Source organism: Bombus affinis, chromosome 10, assembly GCF_024516045.1.
Source record: "Bombus affinis isolate iyBomAffi1 chromosome 10, iyBomAffi1.2, whole genome shotgun sequence".
Lineage (NCBI taxonomy): Eukaryota > Metazoa > Arthropoda > Insecta > Hymenoptera > Apidae > Bombus > Bombus affinis.
Genome location: NC_066353.1, coordinates 8,996,983 through 9,015,422, shown reverse-complemented (window position 1 = coordinate 9,015,422; position 18,440 = coordinate 8,996,983). Strand labels below are relative to the sequence as shown.

The 18,440-nt window shown below is 38.3% G+C and overlaps 2 protein-coding genes across 6 annotated transcripts in view; both read right to left on the bottom strand.

Moving 5' to 3' along the window:
• Positions 1–18,440, bottom strand: part of LOC126921076 (DNA-directed RNA polymerase II subunit Rpb4-like) — a 260,919-nt gene that overhangs the window by 150,983 nt on the left and 91,496 nt on the right. The window lies entirely within an intron of this gene.
• Positions 1–18,440, bottom strand: part of LOC126921065 (uncharacterized) — a 141,446-nt gene that overhangs the window by 39,029 nt on the left and 83,977 nt on the right. For all 4 annotated transcript variants that reach the window (XM_050732273.1, XM_050732272.1, XM_050732271.1 and 1 more), the window contains 2 exons: positions 6,584–6,826; positions 6,111–6,341 (listed from right to left, as the gene is read on the bottom strand). In XM_050732273.1, coding sequence (XP_050588230.1) covers positions 6,111–6,243 — 133 coding nt within the window. In that variant the 5' untranslated portion in view covers positions 6,244–6,341; positions 6,584–6,826. The remainder of the gene's footprint in view (positions 1–6,110; positions 6,342–6,583; positions 6,827–18,440) is intronic.

Below are 18,440 nucleotides of genomic sequence, written 5' to 3'. Positions count from 1 at the left end.
ATACGAAAGTATATCGATCCGGAATAATGGATTTCTCCTTTTATATCCGCTTTTAATATTTACATATTGGATTTCTCTCTCTTTTTTTTAATAGGTTGTAAACGAAAGTGGATATGATTGAACATGCATTTCAGTGCTCATCGATACTGCAAGCAGATTGTCGTATCGATGAAACAATAATTTGGCAAGCTGGCAATTACAACGAAATTACGATTACGATACTGACTGCTCGACGACCGATTTATTCAACCGATATAACAATGCAATTAACCATGTCATTAGTTATTTATTGGCAGGAATTATGTTTCATCTTATGGCGGGTGTAATTCCGAATTTATCTGTTCACTGAATTGTATCCTAAAACTCCAATTACCTCTGTGAATACGAGAAGAATAAAATTAAATATGATCTTATTACTCCAGTGATAAGAACCGAAGAAGTTTTAGAAATTAAAAATACTTCTCAAGCTGTTACGCGTAATACTCGCTGTAACTTTAGGAATTAAGAAATTTGAAAACTCGAGGCAGAGATCCACGAACGGAACGCGCGCGAATACTTTAAGACATTCTCGTGTTCTAACTCCGACTGAAAGTCTTTCTCTTTATCCTTAGCCTGAAAATAAATAATTTAAAATTCGTATAACGATGGAATCTCCAATACACCGACGATTGATGGGAAAGTTTTCATAAGCAAACAGTTCAAGAGGAAATTCAGTTGAATTCGTCTTAAAAGTACTCGAGTCAAATTTAAACTAAATTTAAAACCAGATATGATGTTCGATCTAACCACCGGCAGGCTATTTTTAGTAGTTCATTGCAGAGAGCGGAAATTTCGTGACGACGGCCAGACAATAAGGGTCAATTTACCCTACGAACGATATCGATTCTCGTCAGGGCATCGTCGGCATATTTTTTCGCGGCACGGCCAGCGATCTCGTTGAAAAGCTTTCTAATTAACTAGAAGGAAGAATATATCGGCGACGCGAACTCGTCTCTCGTGAATTTTATATCGGAGGGGATGATGCGACAAAAGGGGTAGGAATCGACCAAATGATCAGTCTATTACAGAGTCGTGGGTGTAGGAACGAGCTATTCGTGAATCGTCGTCGAAACGACATCAGCGAACGACAGAGAAGGAAATACGAAATGATAGCCATTTAGATGAGATACTTCTACCGGAATAAAAATGGGATCGCAATTAGGCCGGATTCGGTGGAATTTAGGCGGAAAGAGAATACGTGGATTAAAGGGATTTCGATGAGGTTCAAAATTGATTGCGCAGGGATATTTGCATGAGAATTATGTTCCGCGTTTCAACCTCGAAATTAAAGTCAATTTCGAATGAAATGTTTAACGTGGAAAATTCAGTAGAATAATATTCAGCAAAGAGGTTTAAATTCTGTTCAAAAACAATCAGTTCTGCTCTCAAAGAATCTTCCACGACGCTCTTGGTTCGCCGTATTATTCATAAATGAACGATAATGTTTGTGTCTTCTGAAAGGAACGCATAAACATGCAAAAATAACATCTTACAATTTCACTGCCTTTTATATGTCGGAGAGCCAGTAGGATCGGAGGTGTGGGCAGGTAATCAATCTTCGCCAGTATTAGGCATTGTCAAGGTACGATCCAGAGTTTATTGGCACAAGTATGGAGATGCGAGGTTTGACAAATAAACTGCGGCGGTTAGGTACTCGCGATGCGAATGGCAATAGTCTTAGGTCCGATAACGAATCCGCGGTCAACGGGACTCTTTTACCCTTTACTCGTTGGCAACTCCTACGTGGCACTCTCAGTTAGCACGCGAATTAAGCACTCCGTCGAAATGATACCTTAGTCGTACTCGAAGCTCTCACTGTCGCGCTGTTTCGGAAAAACTGCTCTACTTTCTCGTGGCCCCAGGCCTTTTATATTCGTGGAGACAAGTCTTCGTTCGGATAGTGAGGGAAATTGCCGTTATTGTTAGATTGGTTAGTCTTCGGAAGTGTCATTTGCGGAAAAAGACTGTTTGCCTATTTTCGTTAATTAAGGTTTAAGGTTTATGACGGGTCATTAGGCTGGCTGCAGATGTTTTGCGAATATGTCTCGACAACCGGCAATCGACCTACCCATAGAATAGGGTCTGCGTATGATGGGCCACGAGACAGAAACCGTTAGTATGCTTACTGTCGAGTGCCGTTACAACTATCTCTTTATTATGAAATCCTATTTGTTAGAAAAATGTTCGTCCCTTGACCGCGGCTATGTTCGGTGACTGGTTGTCACCTCGAACCCAAACTCATTCTCATAGATTGCAGATAATTACAATCGGGCTGAAGGACGGTGATTGTTTAACTACGGCTATGATGGAATCCAAACTACAATATTAGGGGTTTTTTCCCCGGTTTCGACGGGAAGGTGTCTCTCCATCTCCGACATATATATTATCGTACTTCTACAGCATACATCTACCAACCTATAATCCAATTTTTCCTAAAATCTTTTCTACTTTCCATTTTCTCCTACGCTCAAGGGAGGTGTTTGAGAAAAACTACGAGACTTTCGTGCAGAGCAGAATTTATTGATTAGTCGTGTTCGCGTACGTTTACACGAGACATATTCCCGGAATGTTCATGGAATGCATAGAAGAGGAAATCGATAGAGGGTTTTCTTTCAAGCCGTTTCCTTTCAAGATTGTCTGTCACGAGTTCGAGGACAAGGCTGAGGCACGACGAGAAGAATTACGGTATACAGGGGCACAAAGACTTCTTGTGGCATTGACACGAGCCACTCTGTTTCGCGTACGTCCCTTTGAGATGCCTCCAGCTCCTCGTAATGACATGACGGCGCCGTGCGGCAATTTCCACTAACCGGCTTGCAAGCCAGCATAAATTGTAATCGTATTATCATCCCTAATTACGCGATGCACTTTGACACGAGTTCGCTCGTCGCAATTCGTAATGCGGCAATTACGGCAAACCATTTTAAACAGAACAACGAAACACTGTTTAATTAAGCAAGTTTGAAATATCGTCAGGTCTGCGAACCGAGCTGCGTTACGTTGATTCTGCCGCGGCTCAAGTAGATCGAGGCGTAAATGGTCAGACACTCGAGAACACTGTGATACGCAAAGTACGTCGATAAAGATCGTTCTTCTCTTACTTTAGTAAAATTAAGATGTAAACGAGCATTTTTATCAATAATGATAATTAAAGGAGCGTAATATGTATTTTATATCGTACACAGATTGTTCATTTAATTTATACTCGATTATCTCTCGAACTATTGATTATTTCAAAAAATGTTTCAACTAATACTTGCTTCGTTTCAAGGGAGATATTTTACGATTCTCACAAATTCTATCTACGTGGGTGTGCCTCCGAGACTTCAAGGTAATCTTTGCTTTTTAAAATGTAACTGCTTCTTTCCATTTCGGTGAAAGCGTACTCAATTCCCCGACCTGATTCATGATCGATGAATATCAACCACGAAGAATATTACGAAAGAAAATTATTAGATTTTATGCTGGAAAAACTTCCCCCGATATCCAACTGAAGTATCCGATCAGACATTAGAAACAAACGTTATTTCCACTCACGTTTGCAAGAACTTATTGTATTATTAAACTAGCTTTTTAAAACCATAGATATGCTCCACATATTTTGCGACAGTCTGTATCGTTTTCATACCATACCACCGACTAGTTTGTCCTAAATCACTAAGCGTGATCGATAGATCAAGACGACACTGATCAGACAGTCAAAATATGAATTTTATAGGCGCAAGGAAAATAGTATAACAGTTTGACGATTAAGCCGATCTATTACCTTCGGTAGCTGTGTGTGAGTGTATAGCTGGTTGCCGCATAAAGTTGCGCGTGGTTTAAGTAGATTAAGATGGCAATGAGCGAACTACCAAGAAATCGACCTCGGTGATGCACTTGTGCCGAGTTAATTTTCATAGTTCAGGGAATAGAAGACGAAGCACGCCAGCAGCTATCATAGATCGTTTGAAAAGCTTTAGGCGAATGTCGGCAACAACGATCGCGCGACAACCAAGGTAATGCTTGTGAAATTAACGAAATTCCTGGTACGTGCGGCTTCTGACATCGTTACAGAAAACTTCATAATTTCCATTAACCAGAGAAATGAGTTTCGCAAGATCGCAAAAGGAAACGAACGTCGCCGCTTTGCGATGAAACGAATTTTGCAAAGAGAATGCAACGTTAATGAGAAAAATACGAGGAATAGTTACCAGGCGATTCGAAAACCATTTCAGGAAACGTTAAGAACAGGTCGAGTTACATTGAAGTTTGAAATTACGTTGCGTAATACATTAAGGAAAAGTTTCTGAACATGAATTATTTCCTTGAGATAAATTTAATAGTAATCTGCCATATAGATATACGATTTAAAGTGCACGCTTATTTCCTAAGTTGGATTTTATTACGGCAGCATTATCGAACTGCCTGACAAAGGTTATCTCTCTCTCTCCTTTGATTTTCATCTTTGGAGTAGATGTAGGTTTAATATGAAATGTAGAAGGTGAAGTGTATTTTTTCGATGCCTTTGAAATTCTTCGGGCAAGATATATCTATTCATACGAGTCTCCGTTGGGAAAAATCAAGCAATCTTGTGTAGAAGAACTCCCTTAGTTTACTTGGAAGTCCTTGCATTTTCTGAAAGGTTTTCCCATCCATTGAATTTATAGCGGCCTCAAGTAACAATATCGAAGGGGAATACTGTTTAAAGGGGACCCAAGTAATATTAAAACTCTTTACTATAAATAATTAAGTTTGCTACGTTGCAGTTCCAGCTTGGCATCTTCAAGGCGAAGTAAGGTATTTTAAAACGTTCATAAGACCGGAAATTGCATTCCTTACCCAGTTCGTAGTAAATATAGTTACCGGATAAAGTAGTATTTGCCAACTTGTGCGATTCTAACCTTTTCACGTGTGTTTGACCTTGATATTTCTTTATTACGTAACGACAGATATAAAGCATTTATATCGTAAATATTGAACTTGATTTTAAAAGATAAACAAAATGAATAGTATAATAAATGATAATATAAAATGCAATAAAATTGATAATAACAATATAAATAAATCTCAAGCTGAAACATAAGAAAAATCAAAGCTGTTCGTTGTCTCTAGGTTCTTCAAACGTAAGAAGCTCAAATATTTATACATTCCATAAAGCTTTCCAACATCTTACGCAGCATCCTCAAAATTTCCCTCTAAGTATCGGCTCGAACAGGCAAGCGAACATAAACTCTTGTTTGCTATTTCGTTTGACGCACAAGTGAGGGTGAAACAGACTTGATTGACAAGTTAGATCCTCGCAGGTTATTTTCAGGAGGCATTGTCCGGTCGATAGGTCACGGTTTGAAATGCGTGCAAACATAATTTCGGTAGTGCTTATAGGGTTCCCTTCGTATCGGTCGCGGAGTTGAAAAGGTGGGCGGACAACGTTGAGGGAAGGTTTCATTCAGAATTGGCTCCGCCTTGGGAAGAACGTACCTGATCGATAATTGGTTAGATTCGAGGAATATCGAATATTCGTAGAGCTGCATCGAGCAATCTCAATCTTTATCGAGAGGATGAATGCCTCGATGGCAGTCGTCAGCTTCGAATGGAAAGCTCCAATCGGCCAAACCGATGGCCATCGAATCTCTTCGTGAAATGTTTCTTTGCTTTGCAATACTCTTCAGAGAACTCGTCGTTAGCTTGTCGATTTTAAGAGATCAACAGCAATATCTCGATCGTAAATATCAAGAAACTTGATTCTTAAAAGGTCTCTAGAATTACGATCAATCTTTTCAATCTTTATACGATGCTTTGAACCTGCATTTATGATATTAAGAAAAAGATGAAGATTTCGAATTGAAATTTAAAATCAACCCCTTTTCAGAATCCTATCGTGCTAACTGTAATCTTATTTCGTAAAATAAACGAAACTTCGGTAAATCAAAGAACATGACTGAAGTAACTTTTCATCTTCTCGACGTAATTCGCTAAAGATAAAGTGATAAAAGTCAATAATGGAATGAAAATGAAATGTGACTTGGACGAAAATATTTCGAGATGTCGAAAACGAGATTCTACTGAAAGAATTAATTAAATAGACTTGCCCTTAAGCTCCATGTCGGTGACCTGATCCGCTTTGTAGGTGACCGTCTCCCTACGATCCCCAACGATGAAGTAAATATTCGTGTATTCCTCGTCGTCGTTACCGCCGGTCCCGTTCCTCGCCTCGAGGTCCATGGCCAAGCAACTAATATCGGCCTTGAACCAGCTTCCGCTCCTCTGTGTTCGACCTTACGACAGCTTGTGAGGCGACCCGGCCTTGCTACTACTCGGGGCTACGAAAATATTACATGGAATTTCGCTTTGCAGAATAATTCGCTTCAACTTTTCACGGGGCAAATGGTTGTATAATAGAAGAAATTATAACAAATTTATAACAAATAAAAATATTAAAATAGAAAAATTCTCTAAATAAGAGCAAACCACGAATAATACAAAAATTACGTAAAACTGTCTTTAAACAACCAATTGTCTATAAATATTACAGGGATATAGAGCAAGTAATATCGATACTAACCTCTGGTCGGGTGTAGAGGGATAGCTGAATCCTCAACGAGCTCATCGTCGCATCGCCGCCCCGGCGGCAACAACCGGGTCAACCCCGATTATTGCACCTGTCGACTTCGTACCTGCCGTGCGCAACACCTGCAGGGTGAACGATTCAGCGTTGTAGAATCCCGTTGATGACCGTCCAGGCACTAACCGAGAGGACGATCGCTCGTCTACTACCAGCTCACACTGCACTCCTTCATGGTCCATTCTACAAATCGATCAAATACAATCGTTAGATTTTCTATCGAAATTATTTAATAATTACAACAACCGAGATTATAATTAATTATTTTCCAATACGGTAAGTAATACCAGTATTTTTCATGGAAGATCCCAGTGTGCCATTCTAGGGTTAATTTTTCTAATTCTTAGAAGTTAGGTAATTACTCGCTAATCGAAATATTCATATGTGGATGAAGTCGATCAAGCTTGGATTTTGTATGGCTCGATTCGCCATACACCGGCGAACTCATGCAGAAACTGCGAAGAACACGCGTAAAACAGTCCGAGATGAACTTCCTAACGCGATTCTCGCGAACTTGGGGCTGAGCAATTAAATTAGAACAAACAAGAAGTAGCAGTCGACTGAATATCTAACAGCTGCGGAAACATTGACAGTCTCGTAAATTCTAGGGGAACAGCAGCTAACGTAGGTGTCATTTTTCATGAATTTTAATTTTCGGAATCAAATATAAAATTTAGGTCTAGCAATGAAATTGGTCAGTAATAAAAGTTGTGTTAACGGGGCATGGAATAATTTAACAAGTTTCACATGGTAATCAAAAATGAATTACGTCGAGGTAGAAACGAGCAATAGGTTGTCTGTGTCAAATGTACAATTTTATCAATATAACATACAAGAATCTTGATATACAGACAATAACGAGACAATATTCGTCCACTCATATCATATTCATAGAAAATTGTCCGTTTGTTCTTACTCGGCAAGAGTGCCACACCCACACGAGACACTTAGGCGAAGAAAATTTACGATTTCTTTGCTCAAAGTTGTTGGCAGAAATTAAAAGTCCTGACACACCGTGTCTCGCCCTTAACCCATAACCTCAAACAACGATTCGCGTCACACGACAAAGATGTATATGACCGTCGACGAGTATTTATTACATGCTCGTCAAGGTACTATATTCCACATGGAAAACGTGCTTCAACTCGTGACGGTAAGAATTCTGGCAAAAATTTATCTCGAGAGATATAAAGCATAACATTTAGTAAGCTTTGTATGATTTAGTATGGCACTAGATATAAGTTTGAATTTCTGATTTGCATTCTCAGCATTTTCAGAAAGTAAAAGAACATATTGATCGTTCTCATCGAATTATATCATCTAAATTAATCGAGATGTTCGTACGAAAATTTAGGAAAATATTGAAAATGTTATTCAGTCGATTATTACTTCTACGTTTAACGTTTACTTCATCTAATATTATTTCAATTTGATTTACAACGCTGATATTTCATGTTTATACGGCGCAATGATTATTATTTCTCGTTAGACACCAATTAGGGTGCAGCATCATTAAATTGTTGATATTAACACTCTGGCGTTAGAAGCGTTAATTAGATTTCTCATATAAAGTTTCATTTATCCATAGTAGGTTGCACAGTATGGGAGCACTATGAACACGAGAATTCCGGCACTAAGTAACCAAAATTATGGTCGAATAAAACGCACAAAGACAAGTAACAAGTTCGTAGAATTTATTGCAACGTGAACAGTGATAATTTTTAATCGAGAGAAAATCTCGACTGCGTGACGACATCCGGGAACGTGAATTGCCATAAACGCCCTCGCAACTGTCGCTGTAAGTCTCCAACGCAATCAGACTGTACGTATAACAATAACGATAGCAGCAATAGCAACGACAATAAACAGTTTCCAAGTAAACAATATGGACGGATAAATCCGATCGTTTAACTCGAATATAATACGTTTATTATTCGCCGAAGAACAAAATAAAAAGAGATACACTTTGCATACAAATTGTTTATATCTGAATCTCACCCTCGTTTTATAATCGAAGAGAGAGCTTCCAATATTCCAAGAAAATTCGTCTTTCCCGAGAAACTGAGCACATCCATAAGAATTCTTTCATAGTTTCCTCAAACTTAAGAAATACTATTAGACTGAATATGATCCGAAAAAAAGGCACGAGAGTTAAAGGATTAATTCTTACGTTAACTTCTGGCTAAAAAATATCAAACTTTGAACTACAATAACTTCGTGAAAGGAAATCGTACAACATTACGCCCGGGCTGCTTTTAACGGGCGGCGCTTCTACGTTTTCACTACTGAATTGAATTTTCTTTTGTGAATTACCTTTTCATACTAGGTAAATGTCCAGATCGTGCAATCTCATCATGGTGTAGCTTGGGTTATTTTAATGCCAACGGCGCACATTTCATTCAAAACGTGATAAAATGACGACAAAAAATCGTATATCAATCTTGATAGACGACAAGGGATTATTATAAAAGGCGAAGCTTCCATCTTCAGATTTATTGTAAAACGAGTAACAAAAAGGTTTTATCAAAACCGACAGAAACGTCTGTATTTGAGGTACCTTTGAGGGAGAAATATAATCTTTAATTACTTTGCTGCGAAGTGTATTTAGATAAACGAGGGGAAATTCATTAGTATTACAATTGAAACTGAATAATTATTGGATTTACAATGCTAGTAATTCCGAAGTGAAAACGGAAGGAAAATAAATAGACGTTTGTTTTAAGAATAAGCTTAATTACTTCGAAGTTAATTGAAGCTCTCGCTAATAGCCCCCAAACCCATTTTGATGAAACGATGGAACATCGAGCGGCGGTGCGTTGTTAATTAAAAAAAATATTTAACTATCTGCTCGTTTAATTTTTGTTAACATTTGACGAATCGGGACATGAAAAATTAATGTTCAATAAAATCCATCCATTTGTTTGATATCGGAAGAAAATAAAGCTTTTTTTACGAATGAAAAGAGAATTAATGAAAAAACAACGTATGGAAACATGAAATATCAGAAAATACAAAAGACATAAAAATATGGAAAAGAACAACATGTGCAACACACACGAAATAATGATATTAATAATAATAAAAAAACAATACGAAACACGTATTCGCTAACTACATTGAAAACAGCGTTTCTACAATAAGCATTACGTTCAATAGCATTTCACCAGGAACATCTATTATTTGCTCAATTATTTATCGACAATACGCTGTCAAATCAAACACCCACTGTCAGGAATAGTATGTTCCATCGATGTAGCCCGCAAACGGAAGATGTCACGTGAAATTTACAGGAAACCTGTTGCAGAACAATGCCTATTATGAGAGGTGAATCGATCCAGTCGCGATACGCAGAGAAAATGATTTTCAACTCGACCAGTACGAAATCCGCATGAAAATTCATGTTACGCGTCGATTCTCTTCCGTTTCATCGCTGCAGGAAGTATAACGCGCTTTTAATTGGATCGAAACGTTCGTATTTGATAACGTGACAAGAGATCCACCGTGATGGATACAATCGAATGAGGCGCGTCAGGCCAGAAGATCGAAGTAGACATCGCGCTTCGTGTCGAAACAGCATTCGAAACGGAGATATGTATCGCGCTGCCATCCACGCAGACATCTTTGAGGGGGAAAAATCTCGTTTAAATCGTTTCTCGAATCGACTACCATTCGGAAATCAGTTTACGCTTGCATTATAACTTAATTATATTTTGTACAAAATTTTCTATAAACTCGCGATTAAATAACACGAATAAAAAAAATAAAGAAAAGTTATTTGAAGTATTTTCAGTCGTTACAAGTTTATGCATAAAATTCATACGTGTCAAAGAGATATTCAAATTCCAACTATTTCACGTTCTCGTTTGGTTCTCGTAATAAAATTCGTTTGTCAAATTTTATAACACGTTAGAAACCAATTTCTCGGCGAAAGAACAATAATCGCTAAACATCGACTGAAGTGCATCAATCACTGATTGAAATTTCCATTGCCGATCACGTATTACGTTCCATCGAGCAGCCACCGATATGACAGGACTTCAGCCGGAAGATCGTGTTTCCGGAAACTTTGGAAGTTGCTGCGAACGATATCGGTTAATCAAATGGAATGTATGAAACAGGGAGTCGAAGGGCGAGCGGCAAAGGGTGGAAATGACGTAAACCAATCGGTATCGGCAACACACAGATATACAGAGGACGAAGCCAATCAGAAGTGGGCGTCCTGTGCAACAGCAATTGCCAGTAGACTCTTAATCCTGGAAAATCGCCTTTTACATTGTCCGGTCGGATTAAAGCTGCAACTATACTGTTTTATACGCACAGCTTTGGTCTTCAAGTATATTTCACGTTCGAGCTCTGGACACCGAGCGATTTTGAGCTTTACGCATAGAAAACGCAAATTTCGAACCCGTTTGTCCGTCGACCGACCGGTTTCCTCGGTCCGTTTGAATCGTTCCATTCGGCCAGATTAACGCCGGATTATCGAACTAAATTGCGATAAAGGGGTGAATGCAGAAGTTTAAAGCGAAAATATTCGGACTGGTTGCAAATAAGAGCGAGTTCGATCGTGACGTTTATGGCTGTACCGTACAATTTTACAACTGTAAATTATGAAACAAGAAAAATGTAAAGCTTCTACAATGAAGTAGAACTTTGTATCGCATGTTGAACTTTGTATTGTATGTTGAACTTGTATTCCTAAAATCGTTGGTAATTAATTGGCCCATTTGCAATTATACAATCATCTTCATTCACGAGAAAAAGATAAAATTACGTCAGTTAAGGTGTTAGTAGAAACGAATAAATTAATGAAGCGTAATACTATTCCTTAAACTTATCTGGTAATAAAAAAATAATAGGAAAATAACATAAAAGTTGCTCGTGCAACGCGTTTATATGAGCCGGTCGCGGATTTTAATATGTCCCTGTACATAAACAACGTGATTTGCAAACACGATTACATCTGCACAGACATCGCCGTCAATATTAATAACCCAACTACGAACAGCATGAAATATAATTTCGTGCGCATTCCTGGGATCCTCCATCTCGAAAACAGAAGGATATTAATAATTGATTTTCGCGTGATCATCGCCGAAACGCCGGTACGGTGCTTTTTCGTTAAAAAGAAATTGCTTCAGGTAATTTCCTATAATTCCGATACATGCTCGAGTTTCAATATAGATGGAAACACTCATTTTATCACGAGGCAGACTGCTACTTTTATTCCTTTGTTTCGCTGTAATTTCCCTTGTAATTTACGAAGGAGAAAACGACGGTTAGAAGCGTTTAAAAACAGTAAGACTATTAATTAATATAACTGAACTGAAGCGCTTCAATACCTTCTGTTATGCGCTTTAAAGCTGTTTAATTAAATGCAATTGGAAAATATTTATCTTCTTAGTTGCGGCAGATGTAAATGAAATATAATATAACGTATCAAAGGAAGTAGATGATTGAAAATGGCAGAGAAAGATTATTAGTATGCAATTATCCTTGTTGCGATCGTCGAATTTTTATATTTCGATCTAGCTCACGTTTTTACTAAATAAAAATGACGCTTAATGGCTTAAGAACGCGTATAACATAAGGTTGAAAAAAGAAATTATATATTCCGATAATTAATTTTTCATATTATTTTCGATAATTTCCGATATCGGAAAAAGCAAGAGATGCTTTGAAAATGACTGAAAAGATGCATCGAGGTTAATAATAGCTGTATGAATATTGTAGAAATTAATATTTGAAGATATTCAATTGGTTGTATATTAATAAAACAGCGTTTGTTACATCAGATCACTCGGCATGAGCCAGTAGTTTCAACATTAATCATGTTTATACGAAAACAATTATTAAAGCTAAAGGTAAATGTTACATTATTTGAAATCATACATTAATTGTAGGATCCTTGTATTATTACCAGACTCGATCAAACAAAATTGAAATTGTTCGTTTTAATCGTAATTGCCACTTTAATCATCGTCATATATATAGTATCACGTATTTTTTCGTAAAATTTAAAATTTATTCCACATTTATCGGTAGAAATGAATGTACTTTTTATCAACACAGGATGATAGAGAAAATCCATCGATGATTTCAAACGGCTGAGTTTCACTGTTTGCGGAAAATATTCGCAAGTACGTGTTATAACTCTCTGTTCGTGACCATAAATGTCTGAAACCGCTTTAATGGCGGTAAACGCCATATAAAAAGCCACTTCGTAAAATTGTCAGGAAGTAGAGCACATTATACGCGTAAAAGCAATAAATTATTGTTATCGAAACGATACGATCGTACATATGATTTTATACTCATGCGTATGTGTTATACTTTATTAATTCACGACAAAAATTGCAACGTTAACGAATAATTAAACAACATATACGTATTTTGAAATTATTTCCATCGATTAGTTTAAAATATGCAATTTATTAAAATTCTTTCTACTTTTTCTTCAAACGGCTATTTACGCGTACTAAAGACAAAAAAGAAAGATAGAGAAAACGAGCGGATCGGGAGTTGCTCCATCGAATTAAAAGCAAAGCTCCAGGTTGCATCCGGGAAAAGAAGCAGCACGATGAAAGTTCGTTTCATTCACTCTCTCCCATGTCGTAACTATCCGATTAACAAAAAATTCCAAGTCATTAAAGCTGACGAAGTGTATCAAACGGTCGAAAGACCATCTTGCGAGCGTTTCAGGGAGACTAAACGACCGCATAATTACGCGTTCAATGAGACCAGAGCGTTATCCAGGATGCGGCGAGAGCACTCGAGCTTGAGCCGGAGTTAGAACGCTTCCTCGAATGCAAATTACGCGGTCCAGCGACAGCGTACCTATCCTGGCCAAAATAAAAAGGGAAAACAAACAGTAGGAACAACATGGAATTTCGCTCGCGTGCTGTTTCACCACGCCACGACCCAGTTTCATGGATCTAATTAACTGTGAAACGGCCAACCGCCTTCGTTTATTTTCCTTCAGCAAACAGCACGTCCTCAGTTTGTTCGCGTTCCAACCGATTCCCCTTCTTGCTAGCTGCCCTTCCGACCCTAGATTTTTTCCTTAACAACCTAACACCTCTTTATTCGTTAATCTTTTGTCTTGCAACGCGAATCAAAGATAGCATTTTTCGCTTCTCATCCGCGTCGGAGCTATTTTCAATTTGAAAGGAACGTTCAACGAAGATCGAAGTTATTGAAAAAAAGGAGGAAAGGGAAACAGGCGGGTCTCTGAGCCTCTAAAAGATATTGTCGGGACGAAGGTAAGATCCCTCCCGAGGTGACAGAGCTAAACAATATCGAGATGGATGGCGACAAAGCCTGACACGATTAAAGCGAACGAAGAAGAATTGCGATGGAGAAAAAGCTACATGGAGTTTCTTCCTTTGTCACGGCTGTGTTTCTGAATTTACCGTGAAAGTTTCCTTTTTATTTTGTTATATTTTTTATTTTATTTTATTTTTTTTTTATCGGATGAGGATATTTTTTCACGGCACAAACCTGGAAAGGATCCTACACCAAAAACATTAAGAGAATATAACACGCGATCTTCTCATAGATTCGTTTCAACCCGGGACAAAACCAGGCACTCCATAAATTCATTTCCAGAGATGCGAATACATTAAGACCACGTTGAGACGATCGCGTCTGAAACGTTGTTCCCCGCGGCGAACGTCGGCTCCTCGGCGATGACTTCTATCGGGATGACTCAGGAAAAAGGAAACGTGCTAACGAGCCCCGGTCAGCATTAATTGTAACATCCTCTGGACGGTGGTGGACCGCTTCCGTCGCGCGATCGCCTCGTCTCTGAAACGAAGGAAGCTGCCAAGACGACCTCAACGCCCACGCCGCACCGACTATAGGCCCTTTCCTCCGATTCCGCTTGACTCGACGTCTTTAACGCTGCTACTGATGGCGAGTTTAGACCGAACGAACGAACGCTCCATCTTCCCCCACCTTAGCAAAATTTAGTAAACCGAAAGCGTAAATGAGAGTTGGTTCGTCGTTTGGCAGCAGTGAAGAGTATCCAATTCGTATTAAACGTCATATACTTATAGCCGGTTGTTGTATGTACGTTCGTATTAAAGTAGATAAACCAAAGTGACGTAAATGTATATTCGTACCGCATGACGTAAACGTACGTTCGTACAGCTCAAAGGATTAGAGGGTCGTTTGCCAAAAACATTCCATTTCCATCGTAAGAAACTTCTGGCTCGATACGTTTGGCTAAAATTATCTTCCACGCTTGCATTTCACGCTCGTACGTGATACGCATTGCAAATTAGCGGCACTTAACGACGGTTGGTCGGAAATCTTTTCTCACCCATAAAATAACTCTCAGTTCCCTTCCGGTCCCTTCTCATAGAAAATGATCTTACTCATCCGAACTTATACTTAACCGTTTAAATTGAATAATACTCTCCATCCTGTTTATCTTTACCTACACACATCGGAACTATGGTTTAACCATTTTTCAGAACGTTCCTTCGCGTTACCGATCGTCCCTATGTTAAGCAACATCGAACAAAAGCATCGTCGCCAAACGGTTCCGACGAATTCGATCTCTGATTTCTAACGAAAGGATGCCGATATCGGCCGACTATTGAATCATAGAGAAACTGACGTTTCCGTGCAACGATTCGATCTTCGCGAAGCGTGCAATAGCCGACTGTAGGTGAAAACGTGGCGCGCACTGACAACGCGTTAACGCGATTGTAGCGACGTTGTGGATCGATTGTACGCATCTACGATGTCCAAACGAATTTCCAGCGGAATCGCGTCATGTCGGTGCGGCCTTAAGTGCATTACGCCGTTTACGAGGTAGTAGCACTCTCATTCCGGATACAGGTACCGTAGACATTAAATTCAATGCACGTCAGACAGTGCCGCATGCGGGTACGGGACAAGTAGCACAAACGTCGCCCTCCTCCCTCTTCCCCCTTCAAGATTCACGTTTTACGGTCTCGTTTTATTGCACGCACGCCGATAAAATTCAGTCGGGTAATACCCCTCCTGATAAACTTTATCGAGAGAACGCAAGAGAAACGATCGCGAAACGGTTTCGCTCGAAAAGCGCCGCGTGCCGTGTTTCTTCGACGTTTTGTCTTCGACATACGTCGTGACTCTAGAGCTTTCGAAGAGAGAAACGAAGAAATTGCGATATCTAACCCTTTGCCAATTTCATTCGAACGTTTTTCACGACACGATCGATCGATAGTTCCGACACACTTTTATCGTAGACTCTTTTGATACCAAGAGGTTTGTTTCGAAAAGAAAAATCTTACGAATATTTGTAAATTTATTCCTTTTCATTCTTCTAATTTTTATCCATCAGAATGATACAGTTAAGAAATGATATGAATAAAACGAAGAGGATACTATCTAATAAAATGAAGAGGATATGAAGAGGATTTGATTTCTATTAATTAATCGTATTAGATATTAGATCATTAATTGTTTAAAAAATTTTAATATTCTTGTACGGAATTTCCATTGACAATCAAAAATCGTGCCATTTATACTATCATGGAACTATATTTTATTGACTTGAGTCAAATATTTGATATCATGTTCCAAATACATTTTACTTATGAATTTAATCGCCGATGACATTTGCCAGCGGAATTCATTAATTCTATTCGCAAAGGGTAGAAATGTTTGTCATGAAAGTAACATGCACAGAGATACAAATATCGAGGCAGACGAAGCTCTTGCGACAAGATTTCGCCAAGCAGACACCGGAGGCGTCGTCTTCGTGTCGACCTCAATAATTATACTTTAATCAAAATCGTGACGAAATTTCCTTTGATGCTCTGCTTGATGATTGTCGTTATTCAGCCGTAAACAAACTAATAATCGCGTGATTGCCATTTCCCTCGTTCTCCTTTGACGATCGGCTATGATTCGTGCAAATTTCACGAAATTGCTGGGAAACTAATTCTCCGGTATCTTTGACAACATGCTTTCACCGTTTGGAAAACATTTTGTTTTCATCATAGTGATTCGAGTCTCTTGTATCAATATCGTATTTGTTCTTCTAGTTGATGATTGGTTTATTACGCATTATAAGCAATACATGGAACGTTACTCATAAATTGAGCTCGCATCAATTTTATTTGAATCTTATCACGATGATACAGTCGCGCCTTCAATTAGAAATTCGTATTTCAAAAAATAACGTGTCAAAGATTATTTTATTAGTTTGCTGTACTGATACTTCAACGCTTTAAAGTGGAGAAAAGATATGTTTTTTTATTGGTTAACCAATAAATTATGAAACTAGCGTTTGAAAGAGTCTTGTTAGTACACGTTGACATTACAAGCAGGATTTCTTCGAGCATTTTTCTTCGGTCGTTAAAAAGAAATGAAAGAGATTACTGTTTGTACTTGTCGCTGATTGCCAAGGATATCGAGAGGAAAGGAAGAAATATTCAATACTGATATTCCTATCCCGCATCCTCTGTGGAAAAATCGTCTCGAGAGGCAAACAGAAACGCACAAACAAGCTCCTCTTCCTTCGCTATCTTTCGCACTCTTTTCTACTTATTTGCACGGTAAGTGATGGCACGACACGAAATAAAGCCTCCGTTTAAATTAGTATAGGAATCTGAGATCGATAATAGTTGTAAAACCAAAGCAAAAATATGGAAACTAAAATGTGAATATCATATCGAAATGATGGTAACGTAAAAATTATCACGATTATTTATCTTTTAATGAAACAACGCTTTTAACGAATGATATAAATACGTATTAGATTTCTAAGTAATTTCGGTGAAATAAAATCGTTAATGATGATGGAAAAAGAATTTACCTTATAACCTTTTACGAAATAATGATGCATAAATCGATAACAGCGGCTGATTTAATTTCTCAATTATTAATTTTCAATTAATGAACATCGTATCGCTCGTTAGTTATTCGCCCTAATTATTACCTCTACTTTACACAAGAAATTATTCCTTGGTCAGAATAAAAAAAAAAAAAAACTCAAAAAACTTGTTATTACTTATCGTTTATACAAGCCCTCCCTCGGCTAAATTGGCTAAAAGAAAAGATACGATATTCTATCCCTTTAATTAACCTTTTGATTACATATTTAAATCACCATTCACGATCCAGTACCATCTTTTTAGTACTTTTTCCCTGCTCGAGTTCATAGCCGATATCCACAAAGAACATCGTGAATTAACTTTGTTCGTTCGTTCGACACTTAAGCGATTTCACAACAAATACTAGAAGTAAGAGGCCTCCGATCGACAATCCTTTGTGCCTTCCTCACGATTACGCTCGTTAAACAAGAAACAATCAAGCGCTGGTTTTCCCTACGAACAGACCTAATACATTTCCAGGTACACGCTAGGTGATTAAAAGCACCCTGTATACACTTTGCTATGAATACATACATATATACATACACGCTGCGAGCAAACAGATTTTCATTCGCGATCCAGTAGACCGGTGCAAGAAATCAACGTGAAACTTAGCAGCCCCGAGGAACGCTTTAAATTTGTGATACACGCCGCGGGCAAGAGGTTAATATCCAGCTTAGCACGAAACACGAGAGGACATTCGTTGGAAAGTACGAAGCGTGGCCTATGTAAACCTGAATATCTAAAGGTAATGCGTATCTGACGAATAAAAGCAAAGATGTTATATTTTTCAGATAGTTGCATTTCATGGAATATCTGTTGACTCGAAAGTGACGATTAATCGATGAGAATTTGCATTGGCACGAAGTTACGATCCAATATCGTACAATCGGACACAAAAACCTACGCACGCTTCTTAAAAATAAAAT